The following is a 24,469-nucleotide window of genomic DNA, read 5'->3' on the forward strand; positions in this document are numbered from 1 at the left end:
CACATTGCTGTGGGTCTGGAGTCAAATATAGGCCAGACCAGGTAAGGACAGCAGATTTCCTTCCAATCAGCAATGGTTTCATGGTCATCATCAGGCTTTTAATTCCAGATTTTTATTGAATTCAAATTTCACCATCTGCCATGGTGGGATTCAAACCTGGATCCCCAGAGAATTACCCTAGGTCTCTAGAGTACTAGTCTAGTGACAATACCACTATGTTACCATCTCCCCCATAAGAACACAGGTACTAATATCAACCCCTGGGGGATACAACTGCACACTTCTCTCCAGTCTGAAAAACAATTATTTACAGTTACTGTTTTCTTTCTATCAATTTTGCATCCATGCCACCCCTGTCAATTTAATCCAACGTGATTAATTTGCTAACAATTATCTGCTACTTTATTAAATGCTTCTTGAAAGTCCATATACGCAACAACAGCACTACCCACCCCAATTCTCTCCACTACTCCATCAAAGAATTCAATCAAGTTAGTCAAACACTAATGAAAGGTCATTAGACTGAAACATCGGGTGGAATTTTACAGCCCCGTCATGATGGGGGCGGGGCTATAAAATATGGTGAGCCATTCAAAAGTCCATTGACTTCGGTGGGACTGTAAAATCCCACCAATGTAAAATCCCGCCAGTCATCTCCATGAATGCTGCTGGACCCATTGAGTATTTACAGCATTTTCTGTTTTAATTTGTGTATAAATCTGTGCTGACTTTCATTTATTAACCCATAGTTTTCCTAGTGCCAATTAGTTTTGCCCTGTGTTATTGTATCTACGGGCAGAAGTTTGCCCTTGTTTGGTGGGCTCAGTGGGGGTGAGCAGGGGCGGTCGGGAAGCTGACCGCCGCCTGCGATTGGGGCCGGACCATGATTTCACGCTAACGTGCCAATTAAGGCCTGCCCAGCGTGAAACGCGAGCGGCAGCGCTCAGCACTGCCTGTGTGGGGGTGGTGGTGAGGAGGGCGAGTGCGAACTTCGCACATGCATGCGAATGCATCCTAGAAAATCTCCCTGAGGCACAGAGCTGCCTCAGGGAAATGAACAGTTTTAAAAATTATAAATAAAGATTTTTAAAATGCTGTAAACCATGTCGCCTCGTGTAACTGTGTCACATTAGTAGGGACATGATATAAATGAAATTTTAAAAATGCTATTTTATTTTTATTTGATGTTGGAAACCTCATGCTGCCCATGGATGAGGTTTCCAAAAAAATGCAAAGGCTGCTTGACCTCTTCAACTGCCCGCCATCTTTAAAGCTGGACAGGCAGTGAAAAATTTGTTTCAATTACCTTGTTAATGGCCTTAATAGGCCTTTTAATTGTCGGCGGGTGCACTGCTGACTCCGGCGCACGCCCACTCACCTAAATATTGACCATCACTTTATGCTCGAGCAGGTCGGGCGTGCACCCATCCTCTGAAGTAAAAATTCTGCCCCATAAGTTTCCCCATTGATATTATACTGGCTGGATGGTAGTTGCTGCGTTTAAGCATCTCACTTTTATGAACGGGGTGTAACACTGGCAATGCTCCAGTTGTCTGAATTCTATATTTAAGAAGGATTGGGAAATTTCTATTACTTCTGTTTGACTTTTTAAAATCTTCTTCCAGATTCCTCCATAGTAAATAAACATTGGTACAGTTTATTCTGGAGAATCAGGGCACTTGTGATGATGTTAATGGTTAAAAGTGTGCATTTTTGCCTTGTAGCCACTTGTTACAGAAAGCCAAGTTTTGTTTGTGTTTAGAAATGGCAAATTTCTCCACTTTAGCCTATTTCCATATTGATAGGTCACAAGTACCAACCTGTAATATCTGTCTGATGTGCAAACCTGTCAAAGATGATGCATAGATTCCAATGGTTTAATTTTGTTCAATTGTCAGGTTGATGTGGATGCTCAGTCTCTGAATGCTAATGATGTTTTTGTACTAAAATTACCAAATACTGCATATCTTTGGATTGGAAAAGGAGCCAGTGGTGAGGAAGAGAATGGAGCTAAATATCTTACATCTGTCCTACAATGCAGAGCAACCAGGATTAATGAAGGGGAAGAACCTGGTAAGATTTCCATTGGTGAACAGCTATTCCATTAAAAAGTCAGAATTTGAAGACGTTTTAAAACATATTAATTTATACCTTTGTACATAAATTATTTGCCTATGTGTTTCATGTGGTTTCTTCACCAGATGCATTTTGGAATGCTCTTGGCGGCAGGAAGAAGTATCAAACTTCAACTATGTTACAAAGCGGTGCAGATGACTATCAGCCTCGCTTATTTGCTTGTTCAAATAAGACTGGATGCTTCATTGTAAGTTTTTTATTGAAATAAATTGTACGTAGTATTCATATAAATCTCCTGTGAGCTCTATTCAAACATCTAATCAAACAAAATAATATTTTTTTCCCTTTTTTACAATGCCTGGCAAATTTGCGCTTGTGAAATTAAAGAATGTTGGTTTTATTTCTCAACATCCACAACACTGTAATAAAAACAGAAAATGCTGAAAATACTCAGCAGGTCAGGCAGCAACTGTGGAGAGAGGAACAGCTGATGGGTGGAATTTAGTTGCAATGACAGGGGTCCCACTCACCAGTTGGAGAATCAGTGGGAGCCCTGTCATTGCCTTTACACGGGAGGCCTGACATAATTGCAAGGCGGGGGCGGGTGGTGAGGAGGTTTGGACGCAAGGGCAGAGGGGGTGGTTTTCAGCGAGCCTCCTTCTTCCCGGTGCTGGGTCCCTCGATTTGAGGGTTTGCTGGGCAGCTCCCTTTAAGCACAGGAGACCTGTGCAAGGCGCGTTAAATGCCTGAGCTGCCATTAATCCTAAACAAAAACAAAAATACCTGGAAAAACTCAGCAGGTCTGGCAGCATCTGCAGAGAGGAATACAGTTAACGTTTCGAATCCGTAGGACTCTTCATCAGAACTAAGGAAATATAGAAATGAGGTGAAATATAAGCTGGTTGAGGGGGGTGGGACAGGTAGAGCTGGATAGAGGGCCAGTGACAGGTGGAGATAACCAAAAGATGCCACAGACAAAAGGACAAAGTGGTGTTGAAGGTGGTGATATTATCTAAGGAATGTGCTAATTAAGGGTAGAAAGCAGGACAAGCAAGATACAGATAGCCCTAGTGGGGGTGGGGTGGGGTGAAGGAATCAAAAAAGGCTAAAAGGTAGAGATAAAACAATGGATGGAAATACATTTAAAAATAATGGAAGTAGGTGGGAAAAGAAAAATCTATATAAATTATTGGAAAAAAAAAGGTGGGAATTGGAAAGGGGGTGGGGATGGAGGAGAGAGTTCATGATCTAAAATTGTTGAACTCAATATTCAGTCCGGAAGGCTGTAAAGTGCCTAGTCGGAAGATGAGGTGCTGTTCCTCCAGTTTGTGTTGAGCTTCACTGGAACATTGCAGCAAGCCAAGGACGGACATGTGAGCATGAGAGCAGAGTGGAGTGTTGAAATGGCAAGCGACAGGGAGGTCTGGGTAATGCTTGCAGACAGACCAAAGGTGTTCTGCAAAGCGGTCACCCAGTCTTCATTTGGTCTCTCCAATGTAGAGGAAACCGCATTGGGAGCAACGAATGCAGTAGACTAAATTGAGGGAAGTGCAAGTGAAATGCTGCTTCACTTGAAAGGAGTGTTTGGGCCCTTGGACGGTGAGGAGAGGGGAAGTAAAGGGGCAGGTGTTGCACCTTCTGCGGTTGCATGGGAAGGTGCCGTGGGAGGGGGTTGAGGTGTAGGGGGTGATGGAGGATTGGACCAGGGTGTCCCGGAGGGAACAATCCCAGTGGAATTCCGCCAGGGAGGGTGAAGGGAAGATGTGTTTGGTGGTGGCATCATGCTGGAGTTGGCAGAAATGGCTGAGGATGATCCTTTGAATGCGGAGGCTGGTGGGGTGATAAGTGAGGACAAGGGGGACCCTATCATGGTTCTGGGAGGGAGAGGAAGGTGTGAGGGTGGATGCACGGGAGATGGGCCGGACACGGTTGAGGCCCTGTCAACCACCATGGGTGGAAAACCTCAGTTAAGGAAGAAGGAGGACATGTCAGAGGAACTGTTTTTGAAAGTGGCATCATCAGAACAGATGCAACGGGGGCGAAGGAACTGAGAGAATGGAATGGAGTCCTTACAGGAAGCAGGGTGTGAGGAGCTGTAGTCGAGGTAGCTGTGGGAGTCGGTAGGCTTGTAATGGCAGTCTATCACCAGAAATTGAGACAGAGAGGTCAAGGAAGGGAAGGGAAGTGTAAGAGATGGACCATGTGAAAATGATGGAGGGGTGGAAATTGGAAGCAAAATTAATAAATTTTTCCAGGTCCAGACGAGAGCATGAAGCAGCACCGAAGTAATCATCGATGTACCGGAGAAAGAGTTGTGGGAGGGGGCCGGAGTAGGACTGGAACAAGGAATGTTCCACATACCCCATAAAGAGACTGGCATAGCTGGGGCCCGTGCGGGTGGGCTCAGAAATAATTGGTTTCAAATGGCTTGTTGACGACCCTAATTGCCTACCTACCACAAGCAGGTGGATTTCCCGCATTGGGCCCTTCCCACCCCTCACTAATTGTGGGACAGTTTTCCTGCCACCGGGAGTCAGGCGTGTGGCCTCCCACACAATTCTCCCGGCCCACCCTCTTCAGCGGGTTCCAGTAAAGTCCACCCATTGTTTCAGGCCTCTCATCAAAACTGGCAAATGTTCTAGATGTTCAAGGTTTTAAGTAAGTACAGAGTTGGGGAAAGGGTGAAGAGGTGGGAAGAGCAAAAGGAAAGGTCTGTCGTAGGGTGGAAGCAGGAGAGATTAAATGACTAAAGAGATGATGGTGCCAGGCAAAATGAAGCAAAAGAAGGCTCTAGAAGAGGTGTAATTGGGAAACACAGGGCGGCACTCAATGGAGGCGACAGGGGTCTTGCCCGCTGGCTGGAACGACAGCAAGAGCCCTCCGTCACCCTCTTTCTGGAAGGTCCACTGAATTACGTGTCAATTAAACTTAACCGGACAACGGCAGGCTTTCCCCAGGATTAAGCACCTCAGGGACAAAAATCCTATCCCAGAGCTGCCAGCCAATCAGAGGCTGGCAGCTATGCATTGCTGGCATCCCCAGCAGGAGTAGTGGGTGCTGCCAGCAATGCATCCATCCCGAGGAACCCAGCCTATAGGTAAAAAATGGTGGGATGGGGTGCTATGTGAGAGAGGGATTGGCGGCAAGAGCAGAGGGCTGGTTTTCAGTAGATACCCCTTCCCGATACCCAGTCCCTCGGTCAGACACTGAGTGCCTTTGGATGAGGGACCTTTTACTGGAAGCCCACAAGCAACATAGTTTGCTTTTTGAGCTTCCCGTATGGCGTGTTCCCCACCCACTACTGGGTGGATACCAGCAGCAGTGGGATGAGGTGCTTTAGTGGCCTTTAATTGGCCGCTTAAGGGCCTCAATTGGAGGCAGGGCCAGAGGCCGTCCATGAGCCTTTCTGCCCGGACTTAATTAGGGCAGATGTGGGAAGACTATAGCGTCTCCACATGCCACCCTCCCACCCGATTAAATGTCCCCTGTCACCAAACTTGCCTCAGGAGAGTCATTGAATTCCACCCACAGAATCATCACCAACAGTTGGCAACAAAAAAAAAATGAGGCAAAGGTTATGATCTGAAATTGTTCAACTCACTATTAAGTCTGGAAGGCTGCAAAGTGCCTAATCGAAAGGTGAGCTCACATAGAGCTTCACTGCAGGAGGTCAAGGATGGAAAGGTTTAGGTTTCTGGTCCGGTAATTACAGATTTTCCAAAAAATAGGGTCAAGGTCATAAGTGATTTTAAAGTAGGTTGTTAAGAAGCAACAGTTTAAATATGATGCACAAACTAAATAGACAGGAAAAGTCTATGACCTGTGATAGGTGAGGATGGTTTACTGTTCCTGGAGGATGAATGGACGACAATGCAGTTAGTGATGATCTCTAGCTGATATCGGTCACCTTCTACTCTCTAGCAGAAGTTTTAGGAAACCCTTCTCCAATTTTCCTCCCTCTAAAGAAGTCTGCATATTGCCCTCCTGAGCACCCGTTTATATACTTTATTACTAGGGGCTGGTGGCTTACCCCATGTCAATCACTTGTTCGATCCCATCTGACCATTACCAAGGTCAGGTACCCAAGGTAAAACTTCCCCTTATCCCTAACTTTGGCTCACAGTCATCTTTCAGCTTATCTCATGCTGGGTGCCATTTGTTAACTCCTGCCAGACACTCGTCTCGATAAGAGGGGTACATCATATCAACTCAGGAATGTTTACATGGAGGCCTGTATCAGGAGACTTCGACGTGCGACCCTGAGAGCACCATTCTCCTTGGTTATTATTTTTGTTTATCTCAGTCCCTGACTACTAAGAACTGTTTTTTTTCCAAACAGAGAGAGTGGGCTGGGGTAGGGGGCGGTGGTGGGGGAGAGAAACAACCTTTTTCTAGGGGTTCATAATTCCATACCTGTTGATTTGCAGCTGGTAATGTTACCATTTCTTACAAAGGTCAGAATGGGAGTGGATTGGAGAATTAGTATGACTGGCGACTGGTAGCTCAGGATAACCCAATCTAAGTTTAGTATCCCCATTGCAGAGCAGACTGCGTCATGAGCAATGTATACAGCACATTAAATTGAAAGAAGTAAAAGTAAATCAGTGTTTTACCTGGATGGATGTTTGGGGTCCTGAATGGTGGGAGAGGAGGAGGTAAAAGGGCAGCTGTTGCGTCTTCTGTGCTTGCATGGAAAGGTGTCATCGGAAGCGGTAGGGGTGGTTGAGGATGTTAGGGAGAAGAGGGAATGATCCCTATGGAATGCTCAGAGGGGAGGAGAAGATATGTTCGGTGGTTGCGTCATGCTAGAATTGTTGGAAATGGCAGAGGACGATCGCTGAACGTGGAGACTGGGTTGGAAGTTCGGGATAAGGAAACCTGTAGTGTTTCTGGTGGGAGAGGAAAGGGTGACAGCGGAAGTGTGGAAGATATTCCAGCATTTTCTGCTTTGATTTCAGATTTCCAGCATCCACAGTACTTTGGTTTTTGTATCCACACATTGAACTGTGCTTAGCCTGACAATAAATTGTCAGTCACACATAAAAGAGTTGCAAAGATGGCTGTAAACCAATGGAAAATTAATATAAGGGTACACTTCTGCGATTGAGAGTCGATCCTTTGTGTGATTAAAAGGAGCTCAAACCTGCATCAAAACATTTTTAGTGCCAGATCTTGGAATGCTGAAATACAGAAACAGGAGTTCTCTGTTCACTCACTAGACCTCACAATAAATCACCTAGATATTGGATAATTAAAGGCACACCTAGGACCACAGAGGAACTTGAGCTCTTCTATAAGGGTGGTCTGAGATGTGGAAAGCAGAAGTGAGCTGGAATAAAAACCCAACATATAGCATCCCTCTTTGCTGCAAACCCAGCTCAGAGTTTGATCTTGGATCTCATACATGAGCAGAAGGAAGGATCCCATTCCATGCCAAGGAGTTCTCAGCATTAAAGGCAAGCCATGTGGACATATTTACAGTATGTCACAAACTTAACCTGCATTTGTATTTTGCTGTCACTGAAGAAAGGTGAGAAAAGTAAAAAGGACCATTCATATCAGTACCTTTGAGTCCTAGTGAATATAATTTTCAGTCTTGGCTGGACACTGTGTCCATGATAAACCAGAATACTCAGGTACTGATATGATAGAACAATTGGAACAGATGCCCCCATAGCTTCCAATCAATACCTTTGAGATTCCCTACTGAGCAAAGCATTACCACGCTTGGGAATCCATCACCATTTTCCAGTGATTAGGCCATTAATCAGATTATGATGGAGAACACTAGATTCCCAAATGGGGTTACCAACAATGCAAAATCATCTGAAAAGGAGCACCATCTATATGACATACAGTCCAAGACCATCCATCACATTGCTATCAACACATTTTTGATGAGAAAATATAGAATAGGATTAGTGATAGAGAACAGCTCTGCCTGATGAGAGTGCATTGCCCTTCTTTCAGAATAGTTCATTAAGGCCTTTATCTATGCAACATGCTCGAAGTCACAGAGTAATAGATGCAGCCCATGAATGATCATTCCTGGAATATTGGCACTTTGTAACGGTGGGTAACTGCTGCCCTCTTGCACTGAATCATAGTCCAGTGAGAGGGGGTCTTGGATATTTCATGTGTAAAATTAAATCTACTCTATTTAGCTTTAAGTGAAAGGAAGTAAGTTTTAGATATTACTGTATCTTATAAAAGTAATTTGTGGATATATATTTTAATGTAAAACAATCCTGAGATTCCAATTTATTTTGTACTTGGAACAGCAGGGTGTCAATGAGTAAATATTTTGTGCAAATAATTCTGAAATATATTTTATTATTATTTTAACCCATGCTGTGATATTGCTATCTTTTTAAATTACAAATGTTTCCTTCAGTTTCCCTTTTAATTTTCTTGACTAAACTATTTCCTTCTTCATAAATGTGCCGATAGGTGCTGGAATAATTTTCTACATGTGACACTGGCCATGCTGTACTTCACTCAGCTGGTCATTCTTCACATGTGAGTCTGTGGTTGGGGTTACATTATTTTGCACAGTTGTGCCAGGTGTTCACTTCTATGCAGTTCAAACATGTCCAACTGGATGGCAATCAGTACTAGCAAGTTAGCCGATTCTTCCTCTGCCTTGCTCAAGGACAGTGGGCAGAATTTTCTCAGACAGATTGGAGTCCTGACAGCGGCCGAAAATGCGTGCTGATAACACACAGGGCCGGCTGTCGGGGATACCCCCTTGCTTTTGTGGGCAGCAGTTCCTGAATAAGCTGCTGCCTGAGTTGTTGTGTTGTGCTGAACAGCTACCTGCCCCCTAGAGCTGCCAGTCCAATCAGAGGGCCAGGCAGCCTCGGCCCGGCCAAATGGTGGCCAATGATGAGGAAGACAGGGGCCCTGCAGCTTACACCAGGTAGGCTGAAGAAACATTTAAAAAAAACTTTAAAGTTATATTGAAGGACGGAAAATCCCTCTGAGGTGCTCACTGGGGCTGTGGCGACTACCTTCACTGCCCCCTGGGCTGCTGCTGGTAACGTCCCCAACCAGCAAGGGGTCGATCTGCGCTGATGACAAAATGCCAATTGCCTGGAAAGATGGCCATTAATGGGCTATTTGCAAGTTTAACTTTGCCTCGTGTCTCATAGTGGTGGGAAGCTTATCTGAAACAAGCCCCATCATCGGTAACTCCCTCAATGGCAAGGCACGGCCTCCCTGGTTCCCAGCTCGTGCAGGCTGGTGAAATCCTGCCCTGTGAATCTGACTGTAGCGCATGTACCACAAGCTTAGACTGGCTACCTCATTATAGGTTAGGATTCAACTTGGGAGCTGTCTAACCTGTAAGGCTCTATATTGTACCATACAGTAAATTTATTCACTGAATTATCAAAGGAACTGCAGTTATTTCTGCACGTACGCACTGATCCTCAATTGCAATGTTCACTTGAAGCAGTCTTTACAAAGCAATGCTGAACAAGTGTACCTTTCTGTTCCAATATTCTGCAGCACTTTTTGTGCCAGTCACATTTTAATAGCATCAGTGCAGGAAATAGGACAGTTTCCCACCTTTTGGCATCTAGTTGGAGCATCAAGCACTCCTAATCAAATGTGGCAATGACTAATGCAGAAATAAAGAGGACCCTACCACCATCTCAGAGGCAAAAAGACAAAGTGCTAACTAAATGCACTACTTAGTTTCTTCAAAAAATAAACATTTTTAAAGATTTTGCCATACAGCTTTGTGCCTGGTGGCATTTCCTCACATTGTTGCTTCCTTCTGTAATGTTAGTGGGAAAGCTATGTATATCTCGAGGCCTGTCCTCAATGCCTCTGGAATAAATGTACCAGGAATGGTATTGGATTCCAGTTTAGTCCCTGCTGAGTTAATTTATTCAGCTCGAATGCTACAATTGACTTTGGTATCCTCAGGCTAGAGGAACAGCAAAATAAATCAGCCAACTGGCAGAAAGTACATGTAAGTGAGAATAGGACTCCTCACTCAGTGTTACAGCTCCTGCTTGAGGTGTGATGAATTAAGTGAGGTATAGAAAGGCTGCTGTTGCCTTTGGAATAGTACGTAAATAAAAATTAATAGACTTCAGAGAGGGGAAAAGGAAGTAAAAGGTTCAGGGGCCAGATTTTCTTAGAGGAGGCAGGAAGATCGAGTCAGGAGACTTCCCAACCCGACAGCCCATCTCCTTTAAAGGAGCCCCTGCCCACCATATTTTCTTTTTGAGGTGAGGAGTAGAATGGAGACAAGCCTGCCTCCTCCAGAGGCCGGCATGCTGGAGTGCCTACCTCCATTTGCTGGGACACTGACGCAGTTTAAATGATGAACGTCAGGCCTCGAACTCTCACCCCTCAACCCCCACCCACCCTACATGTCCTCTCCATGCCCCTGATACGCCCATACCACCTCAATGCCCCCGCTATGTCCCACATGCATCCTCCATTGCCATTCACCCAGTAACCACTATGGGCAGACCTCAGGATATCTTTGAAAAGGATATTTAAAAAAAAACTTCTAACAATCTAATAAGGCTTTCATATTTAAAGACACTTCATACTGAAAAAAAAATTCCCCCATAACACCACCCTTCATAAAAAATGCAAATCCCTGAAGAGATCAGTCTGTTATAAAAATGAACACTTATTCACTTAGAACACAAAGACAGATTATCCTTTAATAATATCTTATGTCTGTCAATCAAAATGTGAACACGGTCCTCTTTTTGAGACAAATGGCCCTGGGACTTTTGGAACTCAGCCAAACATTCATAATAGCCTGAGCTATCAAAACAAATTCTGGAAAATGTCAGCAATGAGGTCCATTGAAATGGAAACACCAGATGGTATTTATTTTAAGCTGGGGCTATTGTTTCATTTCCAGCTCAAAGCAGATTGCCTGTCAATTGATGAAGTATAGCAAGTGCTTAGATTTGTTTAACATTCAACACCAGGGCCATTTTGTTCAAAGCTAAAAGTCATTGGACATTTAATTCTCAATCCAAAACATGGCAGGGAAGTTTCTCGGCATGTTTGTCTACAGTTTTAAACTGTGGCACTTTCTCAATTCGGATAAGTACTGTAATGCATGACAACAATAGTGGCCAATGTAATGGACAATTTACCTTTGCAGGACAGAGCCCTAAAATCAATTACTGGAGTGGAAACACATGTAACCTACAATACAACATCCAACTATTGAAACTGAAATTACACTTTTTTTTGTATTTCAAAGCCTGTCAATGAAAGAATTCCAGGAGTAGGTGACAGTTTTTTCTATTGGTTCCCCACAGTTCATGACTCCTTGGAGGTGCCTTAAACCACATCTCTTACCAAAATGGGCCCAATTCCATGAAAATGGGCATCTGAAATGGCCACCCACACCCCAGGCAAGGGCAGGATTGCTGAGTGCAGGATCACTATCCACACCCTTATCCCAGAGCAATTAAAATACCATACAATGCGAAAGGGAGCAAGAATTGGGTCCTGGCAGCCATCTAAATACTCACAGCTCTATTCCAACACGGATGGAGACATGAAGATTTGGGCCCAGATATTTGACTTTTTACTTTAATTTAAATTGGAACACTTCCACATGAATGTTTATGAATGTTCTCAGCTGCACTGACTATAATACGGCTGTGATCTCTGGAAGTGTATGTTCTGCTTCTGTTTGATATCTTCTGGGAATCATCTGCTTATCACACATGCACAAATATCGCATCCACCTCAGGCGCTGTAACCATAAACAACAACTTAGCTATTATCTGTAAGTTGACTAGAATTGACTTAGCTTCTGTAACAAATCACACAAACAACTCATCAATAAGCACAGTGCTTAATACTCAATAAATCCAGTTTATAATACAACTGTTTTGGCTTATAATGCTTGAATCATTGGGATTTTTCAGAATATATTCACCAATAATGTTAACCAAAGTTAGCTTATGTGATGTATTACTATGGAATGTGATAATGCTAATATATTTTTCCTTTTAGATTGAGGAAGTTCCCGGGGAGTATACACAAGATGAGTTAGCTGAAGATGATGTCATGTTATTGGATGTTTGGGATCAGGTCTGTCAAGAAAGTCTTTAAAATCCATACATGTAATTGGTATATGTGATAAATGTGACACAATTGTACGTAAAATTCATCTTCTTCCTACCCCACCTCACCACCATCACAACTTACGGGGCAGAATTTTGCATCCAGCGGGTGGGTGCGCGCCCGACCCGAACGGGCATAAAATGGTGTGAGATGACGTTGGGCTAGCGCCCCGAAGTCATCACGCACTCACGTGATATTTCGATCGGCGGGTGCGTGCAAAAGTCAGAAGAGTGCCCGACAACAATTAAGCGGGCAATTAAGCTCATTAACGGCCCAGTTGTAAGTGATTTTTTTGTGGCCCATCCAACTTTACGGTTGGCGGACAGGCCAATCGGCCATGCGGGCTTTACATTTTTGATGAAACCTCATCCAAGGGTGGGATGAAATCTCCATTGGGAATCAAAATAAAAAGAAATATCTGGGGACTTTTTTTATGAGGTCTGCTTTCAGGTGCTTGATTGTGTTGCGTGGACATTTTTTGCAGCATTTTGTGCTTTCTATTATTATTTGGAGGTCTACAGCTCCCTGAGGCATCCGTCTGTCTTCAGGCAGCTCAGTGGAATCGCTCACCAGCACCCACGGTGATGTTGAGCAAGCCCTCTTCCTGCCCCTACCAGCAGAGCTGAGCTTTTCTCAGGGCATGTTTCATGCTGGCTGGCTGTTAATTGGGCGTGAAACTGTGGTCAGGGACCGATCACGGTTGGGGGGTGGTTTCCCATCCGCTCCCAGGCCTGCCGATCGCGCGCGCCCGACAAGCGCAAAATTCAGGCCAAGGTTTTCTCAGATATATTTGTAATCAGGCTTTAGTTACCCTTATTTGGGTTTCAACAAAAAAGCCATTGTTATTTTGACACTCATTGACAGCACTATTTGCTGACCAATTTGTAGTTGACTATAGCTGCTCAAATTCATTTCTTTTGACCCTGTTTATGATTTTCATGGGCTTGAACCAGTTCAGGTTAAACTAAATTAAAAATCTGAATTAACCTGAGTTAGCTCAACCCTAACACAGAGCCCTACATTTTATACCACCTAAAAGGATATTATTAAAGGTGATGTGAGAGTGTAGTGTTATGCACATTGAATTGCGTTTTGAAATCGGAAAATATGCCGTTACGTCTGTAATTCCTCATCCAGCGAGTTCCTAAGTTATTGGGAGGAATGCCAAGCAGTAGCCAGGTCTTCCCCAAAAAAGGAAAAACTTATTAGGAGGGTCATTCCATGAAGCCTCAGAGCACATTGCCTCATCTCACTTTGTGTGTAATGAGGCAAGAAAGAGATACACATATGCTGTGTCCACTAGATGGTATCATGAGGTGGTGCTGACATCCCTGTTTATTTGCAAACAGGCAAAAGTGGCACGGACAAATATTGCTCCTGCTTTCTTCCCACATCCTAAGATGTGATATCCATCCCATGCACCTCAGAAATATGAAAAACTAAGTGAAATGTGTCCGGATATGAACCCGTTGGGCAGAATTCTCCGGTCGACGAGCGGGGGCGGCTGCCCGCTCTCCGACGCGTTAAATGGCGGGCGGTGATGTCAGGCGGGCGTCCCGACATCACCGTATGTCATTTAGATTTTCAGTGGGCTGTGCGCCCGCCGAACTGTCAAAAGCCTGTTAAGGCCATTTAAATAGTAATTAATTCAATTAGCTGAGCTGCCCGTCCAACTTTAAGGCTGGCTGGCAGGCGAAGAGCCCAGGCAGCCTTCGCATTTTTCATGAAACATCATCCATGGGCAGGAAGTGTTTTAAAAGTCAAGTGTCACATGAGGGGACATGTTTTAAAAGTTTTTATTTCCCTTTATTTAAGTTTACACATGTCAAACCGATCTCCCTGAGGCACCTCCATGCCTCAGGGAGATCTCTGCGCTCTTTCGCACGCATGTGCGAAAGAGTGCAGGGTACAACTCAGGGAATTCTCCCCTGCCCGCACAGGGAGCGCTCAGCGCTTCTGGGCAAGCGTCACGCTGAGCGGGCCTTAATTGGCTTGCCCACGTAAAATGGCGGCGCGTCCCCAATCAGGGGCACTGATCGAGTTGGCACCCGCCCCCGCCCACCCCCCGCACAACCCCCCTGACAGGGTGAAAATTCAGCCCATTGACTTTTAGGTTCTAGTCTGTCCCTCCGCCAAGCTATTTGACAGTGCAGTATATTATGAAGGAATGAGAAAAGGAAAATGTTAATATGGAGCAAAAGAAAAATAAAATAAACTCTTGAGCTTCAAAAGATCCTGCTTCTGTGCTACCCTCCACGCGCAATGCCAACATCTGAGCTGGTGACTGCAAGTGTGAGATCGAGTGATTGCATTTCTTCAGAATCAGTCTCTTGTTCCTTTTGGGCATTATATTCCCCCATTGCCTGGCTAGGTGGCAGTTTTTAGATATCTGAGAGGAAAAAGCACAAGGTAAGGTTAAGGGGAGGGGAGGGAGAAAGCAGGAGGTGCAGCTGACACCATTTCCAGTTTGTAAATCAGAAGAGATTGTAAGATGAGGGGGAAGTGGGATGTGAAAATGTGGATTAGGTAAGACAAGATTGTCATTGTCTGATTTCAACCCCGCTACTGGCCACAGCCTCAATCATGGCCACGCCAATGATGGCTAGCACCATCTCTGCTATTGGAGTGCCAACATAGATCCACGTCTTTCCCCCACCAGTTAGTTGCTGCATCACCTTGGCGTGTAAGAGAGAGGGAAGTGTGTCAATGAGTTTGGTGCAAAGTATTTGGGTGATATGGCTGTCACAGTTGAATAACTGGCAGTGTGTGCCAGCGATGCGGGTGTAATGATTGGGCAGTGATTTAGGATAGTGGTGCATTTGGTGGGATATGGCATTTGAAAACACATTTACAAACCTTGGTTATTTTTGTAAGTTTCTTGCATTGAGACCCTCAGGGTTAACTGCTGGCATTGACCACTGGCAAGGACGCCTTGCACTTCACAATTCTGGCTGTCTGCTCCCATTACCTTCTCAGTGTCTGTCTGGATGGTCTCCAGGCCCCCTGTGGGTAGAGGACCTCTCTCCTCCTGTCCACCTCCTGCACCAGGACCTCCAATGCTGCATCAGAGAACCTTGAAGTGTTCTGTCTGTTTTGTTGCATAATATTCACTCTTCTTGTAGTTTAGAGACTATTTCCCCAACCACTTCTAGCACCTGCTGCAACCAGAATGCACCCTCCCTTTAAGAGATACAGTCTGCCTTTAAGTGCTTTTTGTCTTCCATGAATTTGCTGGGTTGGGGGTGGTGGGGGGCGCGGGCTGAGGTGGGGGTACGCTGGAGCATGTGGTCACTCAACAGTATATTGTGCATGCCACTATCAATTAAATGATCAGACAGTGCAAAGTTTCCGTGCCGCCTGCATCACAATGAACGGGAGTGGGTTTCTCGCACATTGTGATCCCTATCCTTGTCTTTGGGCGTTATCCAATATTTTCCACATGTTGTCTTCCTTTGCAACATTGGCACTAATTCAAAATGTGTGTCTTTCAAATGGTGTTCAACCCACACAGTGATGCAGTCATTCAATTTTCAACATACTTTGAGAACAATTAATGTTAAATGGCATCTGGGTAATAAGTTTCTGTGAAATTTTATGCATGTGTATTCACACCTATTATAATTGTCCTGGAGGCATCTTATAAAGATATAGATGTTGCAGCAGGTGTTTTTACATATAGCTGCCAGCATACAAGGTGAATGTTTAAATTGTTTTGAAATTATAAATGCAATGGATAAAATATTTGCAGTGTGATCTGAGATCTGTAAAGCAATCGTCCATTAATGTTTAGGTCTTTGTCTGGATCGGCAGTGATGCCAATGAAGTGGAGAAAACTGAATCAGTAAAATCGGGTAAGTGCAAATTATCCTGATGTATCATGTAGAGGGATGATTTTCTAAGGGTGAAAAGATTAAAGAAGATCGAAGTTGCAACAGAAGTGATCAATGGAAAAGGGTTAATTTGACCCAGAGAATGTAAACATTGTCATTCTCTCGATTTTCTTTCCCCCTTCTCCCAACCTGTCTTTCAATTTTCTGCCCCTGCCCCTCTTGAAGCTCTTGACTTGTGCTTGAATACAGTTTCACATGAACTGGGCAGTATCATGAGGCCAATTGCAGTGCCATTACTCCTATCCCCACTGAGCTCAGCCAATTCAGCACAGACCAAGGATTGAACTGGGATTATTCACTTTCATGTTGGTTTACTAGTGAAGCCATGGGAAGTTCACAAGCATCCATGTTACAACTGTTCCTAGCCAGCCTTGGTGTAAGTCTAAACTGGTAGAAATCTACACGCCAGAAATCTTGGCACTGCCTTTGAGTTTTAATATAATGAACTTATCCAACAATACCATGTTGTGCCACTGCATGAAATATTAATGAACCATTTCCCAAATGAAAACTGTCTGTTCCAATCAGCTCCTATAGAGATGCAGGCATTCCTTCACAATGGAATAGTACTGCTTGCTGTTGCTATTTCTCCTACTGTAACATCTATAGATTCTGCAGCTGTTTAAGTTATCTTAAATTAACAACTATATTTTTTTCTGGCCCTGTGACACACTTAAAACTACTCTATTTGATGTTTAAAAATTAACAGATAAAAAGTAATTGGTTTCCCTTCAACTGTAGTTTATGTGATATATTGTGTAGGCATAGATCTGAAATTTATGATTACACCCTTTCAATGTTATTTCCTGTGTGTGACCTATCATTTTATTTTATCATTTTATCAAAGTAACATTACGATATGAGAAGGCACATTGTGCACAGCTGTATGTTCTCTCTCAATGTAGGGTCTTTAGCTCTTTACCTTATGGACCAACAATAACATCTTCCTAAACCAATCAAAATAGCCGTAGAAACTTCACAGATTTATTGTCCAATACCCATTTTTTAAACCTGAGCCTGTAAAAAATGTAATTGTAAAAATCCTGGGAAGAACTTTAACATCGGTGAAAATGTGGGTTTGGGTTGGGAGAGGCAGTTAAGTTCTAGAAAAATGCAAGCTCTGACCTGCCAACTTCCGTATTTAACTTCAGTGCATTAAGGCGCATGTGCACAGAGCCCTTAGAAGAGGTGGGTTATCAATTTCAATGTGTTAATCACGCAGTTACAGTGATCTTAACATGACTTTTGCAAATTAATGTGGGTGTACGGGTGTCCCGGTTTCCTGAAACTAGCCAGTAAAAGGGAGGCAAGAACACAGCAGCAATTGAGCTGAAGGCATGACAAGGAAATTAGATAATAATTACTGACGTCTCACAGCTGCCTTCTTGCCTGCTTGTGTGAAAGCATTGTTAACAATACTTGTGCTAAGAGATAACTTTTATAACTTTGGTGATGGCATCTACATTTTGGAGGATTGTACGCCTGACCTGCACTTTGAAGCTCTGATCCATCATATCATCTTGGGTGCCACTTATGCTATGCTGCTTTGGACTTCCGATGAGAACCAAGATGACCAGCAGTAACAGGAGTAGCAGTGATAGGAGTAGCGACAGCCCTCTGTTCATAGACCTATAGCTACACAGAACAGAGGGGATCAGCAGAAAGGTACAGCTCGCAGGAGATCATACCTGACACACAGAGTCTACAAGCATAGAATAAGCTTCCTCAACATGTTGGATTACCAGTGTCTCAGAAGACTCAAGGTCTTGTGTTAGGTGGTGGCAGACATTTGCAGCCTACTGGAACAAGACCTGCTGCAAAGTGGACCTGGTGGCCACACTAATCAGTGGCTGTCAAAGTCAATAAGCAAGCCATTGGCATACTACAGAAATTGTGCTTCGGGTTCCTGGACAATTCTGGAGGTGCTCTGCAGTGGGCAATACATTATCCACCCTCTCCCCCCACAACAAAATCCAGCCCATAGTATTGAGTTAGTAGTACTTATTTTGTCTATGTTACAGTTTAAAACATGAAATCTTGTGGCGTCATTCTTTCAGTTAATAACTAGGAGTTTAAATTTCTTTGAAAAGTCATTAGTTTCTAGAGAGATTGTAACAAATCTCATCCTTGTTTTCAAACTTATCCTCCATGGTTTCACCTCTCCTTAACTCTGTAATCTCCTCTACCTGTACAATCTTCCAAGATATCTGCACTCCTGTATATTGACAATATGAGCATCTCCAATTTTGATCAGTTCACCAATGACAGCCTTCAGGTCTTAAACCCTGGAATTCCCTCCCTAAGCCTCTCCACCTCTCTACCACTCTTTCTTCCTTTAAGATGCTTCTTAAACATACCTCTTTGACGAAGCTTTTGGTCATTTCCCCTAATATCACCTTATGTGATTCGGTGTCAAGTTTGCTTACACTCCTGTGAGGTGCCTAGAATCACTTTACTACATTAAAGGTGCTGTATAAATGCAAGTTGTTGTCATTGTTGAGAAATAGATAACAAAGGTTTAAGTGAGCATCTAAATCAAAAATGAAATTCCATTCAGGTTTAAGCTCACGAAGTTATTCTTCAAATGAGACACAAAAGTTATTCTTCAAATGAGTTTCTTCAAGTGATATCTCCAAGCATCTACTGAAAATAATATTACTTTAGTAATGGTTAATTATAAGGGTCAGTTTTCTTCTACTTTTTTAACCCGTTGGTTGATTGTTCACAGCAGGGGCTGTTTTTTTGTTTCTGAGGCTCTCTTCCCATGTTTAAAACAATCAGAGACCCCATGCAACAGAAGTACTTTTTCTGTATAAAAATAGTTATAGAATTAGACATTTTTGTCCATTATTATTTTTGTTTTACTTACTTAATGTGACACTTGTTACTGGTCTGAAAAACAAAACTGGCCAGAAGTGGAGGTATCTTGTACAAGCACACAGACATATCATGATCCTGGCTCATCCTGACTCTGTTCTCTGTATTCATTGGTGTCATTGCTGAAAATTCAGCTTTGCACGAGTAGGTTGTTTTAAATAGGATCCACACTGTCAATGCAGCAGAAGAAGCAATACTGTATTCAGTTGCACCATTGTCAACGTGATCCTGCTTCTTGTAATGTCTGCATACATGCATTTTCCAGCAAGGTCACTGGATGGTAATCAGGAGTGGGAATTCTTGATTACTTTTTTACCCTTCCAACTGATGTTGGAGGCACGCAAATTGCCATTTGATTCAGGACGACTAACGGACGACAGCCCAGGGATCTAACAAAGACACCACTGTGCTAGTATCACATTGGGATAGTGCATTTACCAATAATTATTCAGCAGAAACTAGTATACTGGCTATGTATCAACATGTATTACACAATACATATTCTCAAAGTAGGCATCCCATATAACAGTGTGTATTGCCAAGCATGAATTCAATGAATTAGACTGTCGCAGTACATCAACTTTGACTTTTTATTTTGAGATTTTATGTCTAACTTGCAAACCCATACATAGCCATCTATGAGAGCAAACTAATTTAAAACCATTTGTTTAAATTCCTCATCAAGCCAGAAGCTCCTGTACCACATCAGTTATGCCCTGTCTTTATCCCCTTGCATATATTTCATATGTAGCTGACTGTGTTTATTGGACAATGCAAATATAAATTCAGTGAAAGCTACTCATGTTAATTACTTGGGCGGCAGGGAAAGAGAAAACCCAATGAGAGAAGGAAAATAAAAAGAGAGATTGTTTGGCCTAAGAAAAGAACAAATGATTGGATTGGGGAAAAAACTTGTAACAGGATCCGGGCTTTGGGGCAATAAGAACTAAAATTGATTGACTGGTAAAAGATGGGCATTTGTACAGCTTGGTCCCTGTGCTGAGTCTTTTTTCCTGTGAAAGTAAATTCTGAGACAACATTCAGATTCTTAAAACAGAATAAAAGTCAGCAACAATAAAATAATGTAACTTGTGAACAAAGATCACTGAACATGTAGATGACAAATATGGAAATGATCAGCAGCGAGCTGAATGAATAAATTTAGGAAGAGGAAGTGTTTGTGACTAAAAAATTGATTGATAAAAATAAGCATATGTTAGAAGCAAGTTTTAGAGGGGAGACATCTAGTCCATGTGTATCTGTTTCTAAAAGCAGAGGTTGACTTTTGGCAGATTTCCCCATGAAGTCATGTACCCTCATTTAAGAATCCCTGGTCTATAGCAGCTGAATGCCTTGAAATCAAACTGAAAAAAAATGTTTGCTGCCACATTATGAATCTCATATTATCACTTCACTTAAGATATCACAAGATCTCAATTTTTCTCCCCATTCATGCAGATCAGACCATTTTGAATGTCATTGCAAATACCACCTAACATTTTGTTAGGCATAATATTCTAAAATTTTAAATATAACTCCTAAAAACTGTCAATATAGTTTCACAACTCCCGAATAAATGTGGAATTATCCTTTTTCTTGAGACTAATGAGGAAAACATAATTCAAAAGCAGGATGACAAGGGCACTCCCAGGAGAATATTAATAAACTTTATGGAGTTCCCTACAAAATACTGCTATCTCCATAGGCGAGAACAGCAAATTAAATGAGATACCATTAGGTTTAATTTTCACTGTCCATAGCAAAACAAGCAATGCGTCTGAGTCTCAATAATTAAGAGGTACTTAATGCAGTATTGACCACTAGCTGTCATGCCACAGCTGCCAGTGTTACATATTTCAAGATTCTATTACTCATTTTTTGTGTACTCTAAAGAGACCCATTAAATTAAATTGAGGCAGTTTCAGGAAGAAGGGAAAGAAAGCAGTTACAAAAGAGCCTGCCTGGCCAATAGATAAACTAAAATTATCAATCAGAACTCATGGACTTAAAAGTTAGAAATGTCTCTATCATGCACCTGCAGGTATTACCTTGATTTCCTTATGAGTCGGATAATGTAACTTAACACCAGAGTATGTTATACTGTCTATTCCATATATTTGAATGCCAGCTTCCTATAATCCCCACCGCATCTCTGGTAAGTGCATCCCATTTAGAGTGTAGGTTTTGTTTGACACAAATCAAGTCAAAAGGTGGAAAAATCAGCTGCCACCAGACTGAGCAGCCAAAGCCCTTTTTTGTCCACTGTTCATAAAGTAAAAGGGTTAAACTACCACTCACCAATATGGACATTCCTCAGCAATTATGAAAGTTCTGACATAATAACCAAAAAGATTCTGATGATGTTTTTGTCCCTTAGATCTCTTTCTACAAAAATACCAACCCAATCATCTTTTTATTACAGCATATTTCTATGTCACTAGTTGGTACAGTAACTTGGCATCACCACCTTGCTTTCCTATTGAATTGCATTGATTTTTATACTCTGTCCCATGAAACACCTCTTTAAGCCCTTTCCTGCCTCTGCTCGTTCCTTCCCCAAGGTGTCTTTATTTGAAGATTGAGGAGCCCTAGCATTGTTTTATGACTCTTCATGTTGCTGTGCCTAGATCTGTGCACAATTCTCTAAGCATGACTTCAGTCAGAGCACTGTATAGCTTAACTCTAAGGATTTGCACTTGTTTACACCATTTTCCTGAGGTTTTCACAACTCTTCCATTGAAGTTATGGCAAATGAGGTAGAGAACCCCTGTGAAAATTTACCCTGGTGATAAAAGTGGACAGACACTTCCATTCTCAAGCATTGATATGCATCACTTTTATTTGGAAAAAAATGCACATTCAGTGAAGCATTTACACAGTTTTCCACACAATCTGTAACATTCATCTGTTTTCTCTCCATATCAGCAAAGCATTATATTGATTCAGATCCTTCTGGAAGGGACAAAGGGACCCCAATCATCATAGTGAAGCAGGGATTTGAGCCCCCAACATTCACAGGTTGGTTCCTTGCCTGGGACTCAAACAAATGGACAGGAGGCAATATAAAGAAAGAAATGGCTTCACTCAAAGTGGCATAAAATGCAACCAGCTTGTTGTAATTTTAAAAAAAAATCAACTGCAAACCTACGTAAAAATTATGTAACCAATAAAAAATGCCTGCTTGATTCCAAATGTGAATGTATTTCTGCTGTCTTTCCAATGCTTTTGGTGTACTACTGTTAACTTGAAATCTTTAAATTTTTGTAATGTTTGCATTCTGTGATTGCATTAAAATAATAAAGTGGTTGATCAGAAACAATTACATAATATGTAAAATTGTAAAAAGTTTGTAATCCATTTGCAAGTAGTTAAATCTCAAAACTACCAACACAGAGTTGATGATCAAAATTAGCCCAAATAATCTTCACTTTTAATGTCACATATACCATAATAGATTCTTCATTAAAAAAATTGAGTGATAAAAATTAAAAATTATATCTGCTATGTATTCACCAGTTTGCTGCATATCATACATATTGGATTTATCTCACAGCAATACAAAGATGACACTGGTTCTAAATCTACAACAAGTTTATTTACAGTACTTTAAAATATCTCAGCAAATACAGGATCTCTACACATATGCTGTCATCCCAGATTCCAGAAACATCTTTCAGGGGCAGCTTTTTCTGGTCAGCGAGCAGGGGCGGGGCCTGCTTGCCAACGCATAAAATGATGCGGGGTGACATCGGGCATGCGTCCTGACGTCACCCTGCATCATTTAGATTTTCAGTTGGACTCGGCTGTGTGCCCACCGAACTGTCAATGGCCGATTAAGACCATTTAAAAAATAATTGAAATCATTAATGCACCTGCCCATCTAACCTTAAGGTTGATGGGCAGGCGACGAGCCCAGGCGGCCTTCTGAAAAATTCATGGGCAGGATGAGGTTTCGTGAGGGATTTAAAAATTTCAGAATATTTTTAAATAAAAGTTATGGACATGTCACAACTCATGTGACATTGTCACCTGAGGGGACATGTCAGTAAAATATTTTCTATTCTTTAAACTGGTTTTCACATTTGAGCCGATCTCCCTGAGGCAGCACTTTGCCTTAGGGAGATCTGTGCGCTCTGCCACGTGCATGCGCGAAAGAGCACACAGACCTGGTCAGGGAATCCTGCTGGATATTATCATGAAGGCAAAAGGTTAAAGCACAAAGTTCATGTAGTTAATGTTGCTGTTAAAGTTTTGTTGTTGCTATTATTGTTGCTGCATTTTTTTGTATTTTGCCATTGCCTTTGTTTAATTCACTTAGTAGTTACCATTTACACCTATCTCTTTTTTAATCTGGGGAATAACAGGCTAGAAATTGGATAGTACAATTATGGGAGAGGTGCTCAATAAGCAGTTGATTCAATAGCATCCATTTTATGCTATTGCACACACATGTCAACAGATTGGCAGGGCCCTGGATTTCTGGTGGATTTTCCTGCTGTCTGGAATATTTTTTCCCTTGGTCTGTTAGGAGAACCATGTCAGAATGCCTCTGTGGCCATAGTAGGAAGGCCCTGAATGTATGCTTTATGGTGTGCCGCGTAATGAATAAGCTATGCAGAGGGGAATCCACCTTGGCATCAACATGAAATGGATCTCCGTCCTCAGAGGAGAAACTCTGGGCAGAATTTTACGTTCGTCGGTCGGGTGAGTCCGACTGACTCGGCGGCGGGCGGGCGGGTGATTGCCGCTGGCAAAATGGGCCGCGCCGCCATTTTCCGCGGGTGGGCCAATTAGAGCCCGCACCGTGGCTTTGCAACTCCTGTGGAGAACGGGAAAATAGACGCGGGGGTGGGCGGCCTCAGACTGCCGGTTCTAATGGGGAGCCGGCAGCTTGTATAAAGAGTGACCAGGCAGCCTGCTTGAAGCAATGCACCATGGCCACTCAGGAAGGAAGAAATGCTCCAAGGAGGGCAGAGGAGGAGGAGGTGGAGGAGGAGGGGGGCAGGCTGCAGGAGAGGCCAGCTGGGGGGGACACTGTGCACCCATATTCTCGGACACATGCCTTGCTGTTCTCCTGGAAGAGGTGAGCCAGCGACGTGATGTGCTGTATCCTGAGGATGGGAGGAGGAGCCCCCCCATGTTACCAGCCAGGCGTGGGAGGATGTGGGCGAGGCTGTAGGTGCCCATGATGATGTCACACAGTGCCGAAAACGCTTCAATGATTTGCTGTGCTCAGGACGGGTGAGTAACTTGTCTGGGCTATTTGAGCCAGAAGGCAGCCTTAGTCTTTGACCCCTTCCCCCCCACCATGTATGGCTGCAGTTACTACATAGGGCATCTGTCACATGCTGGGTGGGCAAATGGGTACTGACAATGCTTAGATCAGCCTTAGTGATTGAGGAGAAGAAGGGCTTTCCCCGCATCATATGTTGGTTTCTGTGGCATTTGAGTAGTTTGGGGGCAAGCTGCAGGGGAGGCCGGTAGACACGTATTCAGAACTCCAACAC

At 43.0% G+C, this 24,469-nt stretch overlaps 1 protein-coding gene across 2 annotated transcripts in view; it reads left to right on the forward strand.

Moving 5' to 3' along the window:
- Positions 1-22,298, forward strand: part of scin (scinderin) — a 134,738-nt gene extending 112,440 nt beyond the window's left edge. The window contains exons 12-16 of one of the 2 annotated variants that reach the window (XR_013576197.1): positions 1,984-2,073; positions 2,202-2,323; positions 12,085-12,162; positions 15,986-16,046; positions 21,888-22,298. Coding sequence is in view for 1 of the 2 variants with exons in the window: in XM_078538829.1 (XP_078394955.1) it covers positions 1,899-2,073; positions 2,202-2,323; positions 12,085-12,162; positions 15,986-16,046; positions 21,888-22,060 (609 nt within the window). In the remaining variant the exon portion in view is untranslated. Of the gene's footprint in view, positions 1-1,898; positions 2,074-2,201; positions 2,324-12,084; positions 12,163-15,985; positions 16,047-21,887 lie in introns of both variants that reach the window. The other variant, XM_078538829.1, reaches the window with a different exon arrangement.
- The last annotated feature ends 2,171 nt before the right edge of the window (positions 22,299-24,469 follow it).

Source organism: Cetorhinus maximus, chromosome 3 (assembly GCF_964194155.1).
Source record: "Cetorhinus maximus chromosome 3, sCetMax3.hap1.1, whole genome shotgun sequence".
In the NCBI taxonomy this organism is placed as follows: Eukaryota; Metazoa; Chordata; class Chondrichthyes; order Lamniformes; family Cetorhinidae; genus Cetorhinus; species Cetorhinus maximus.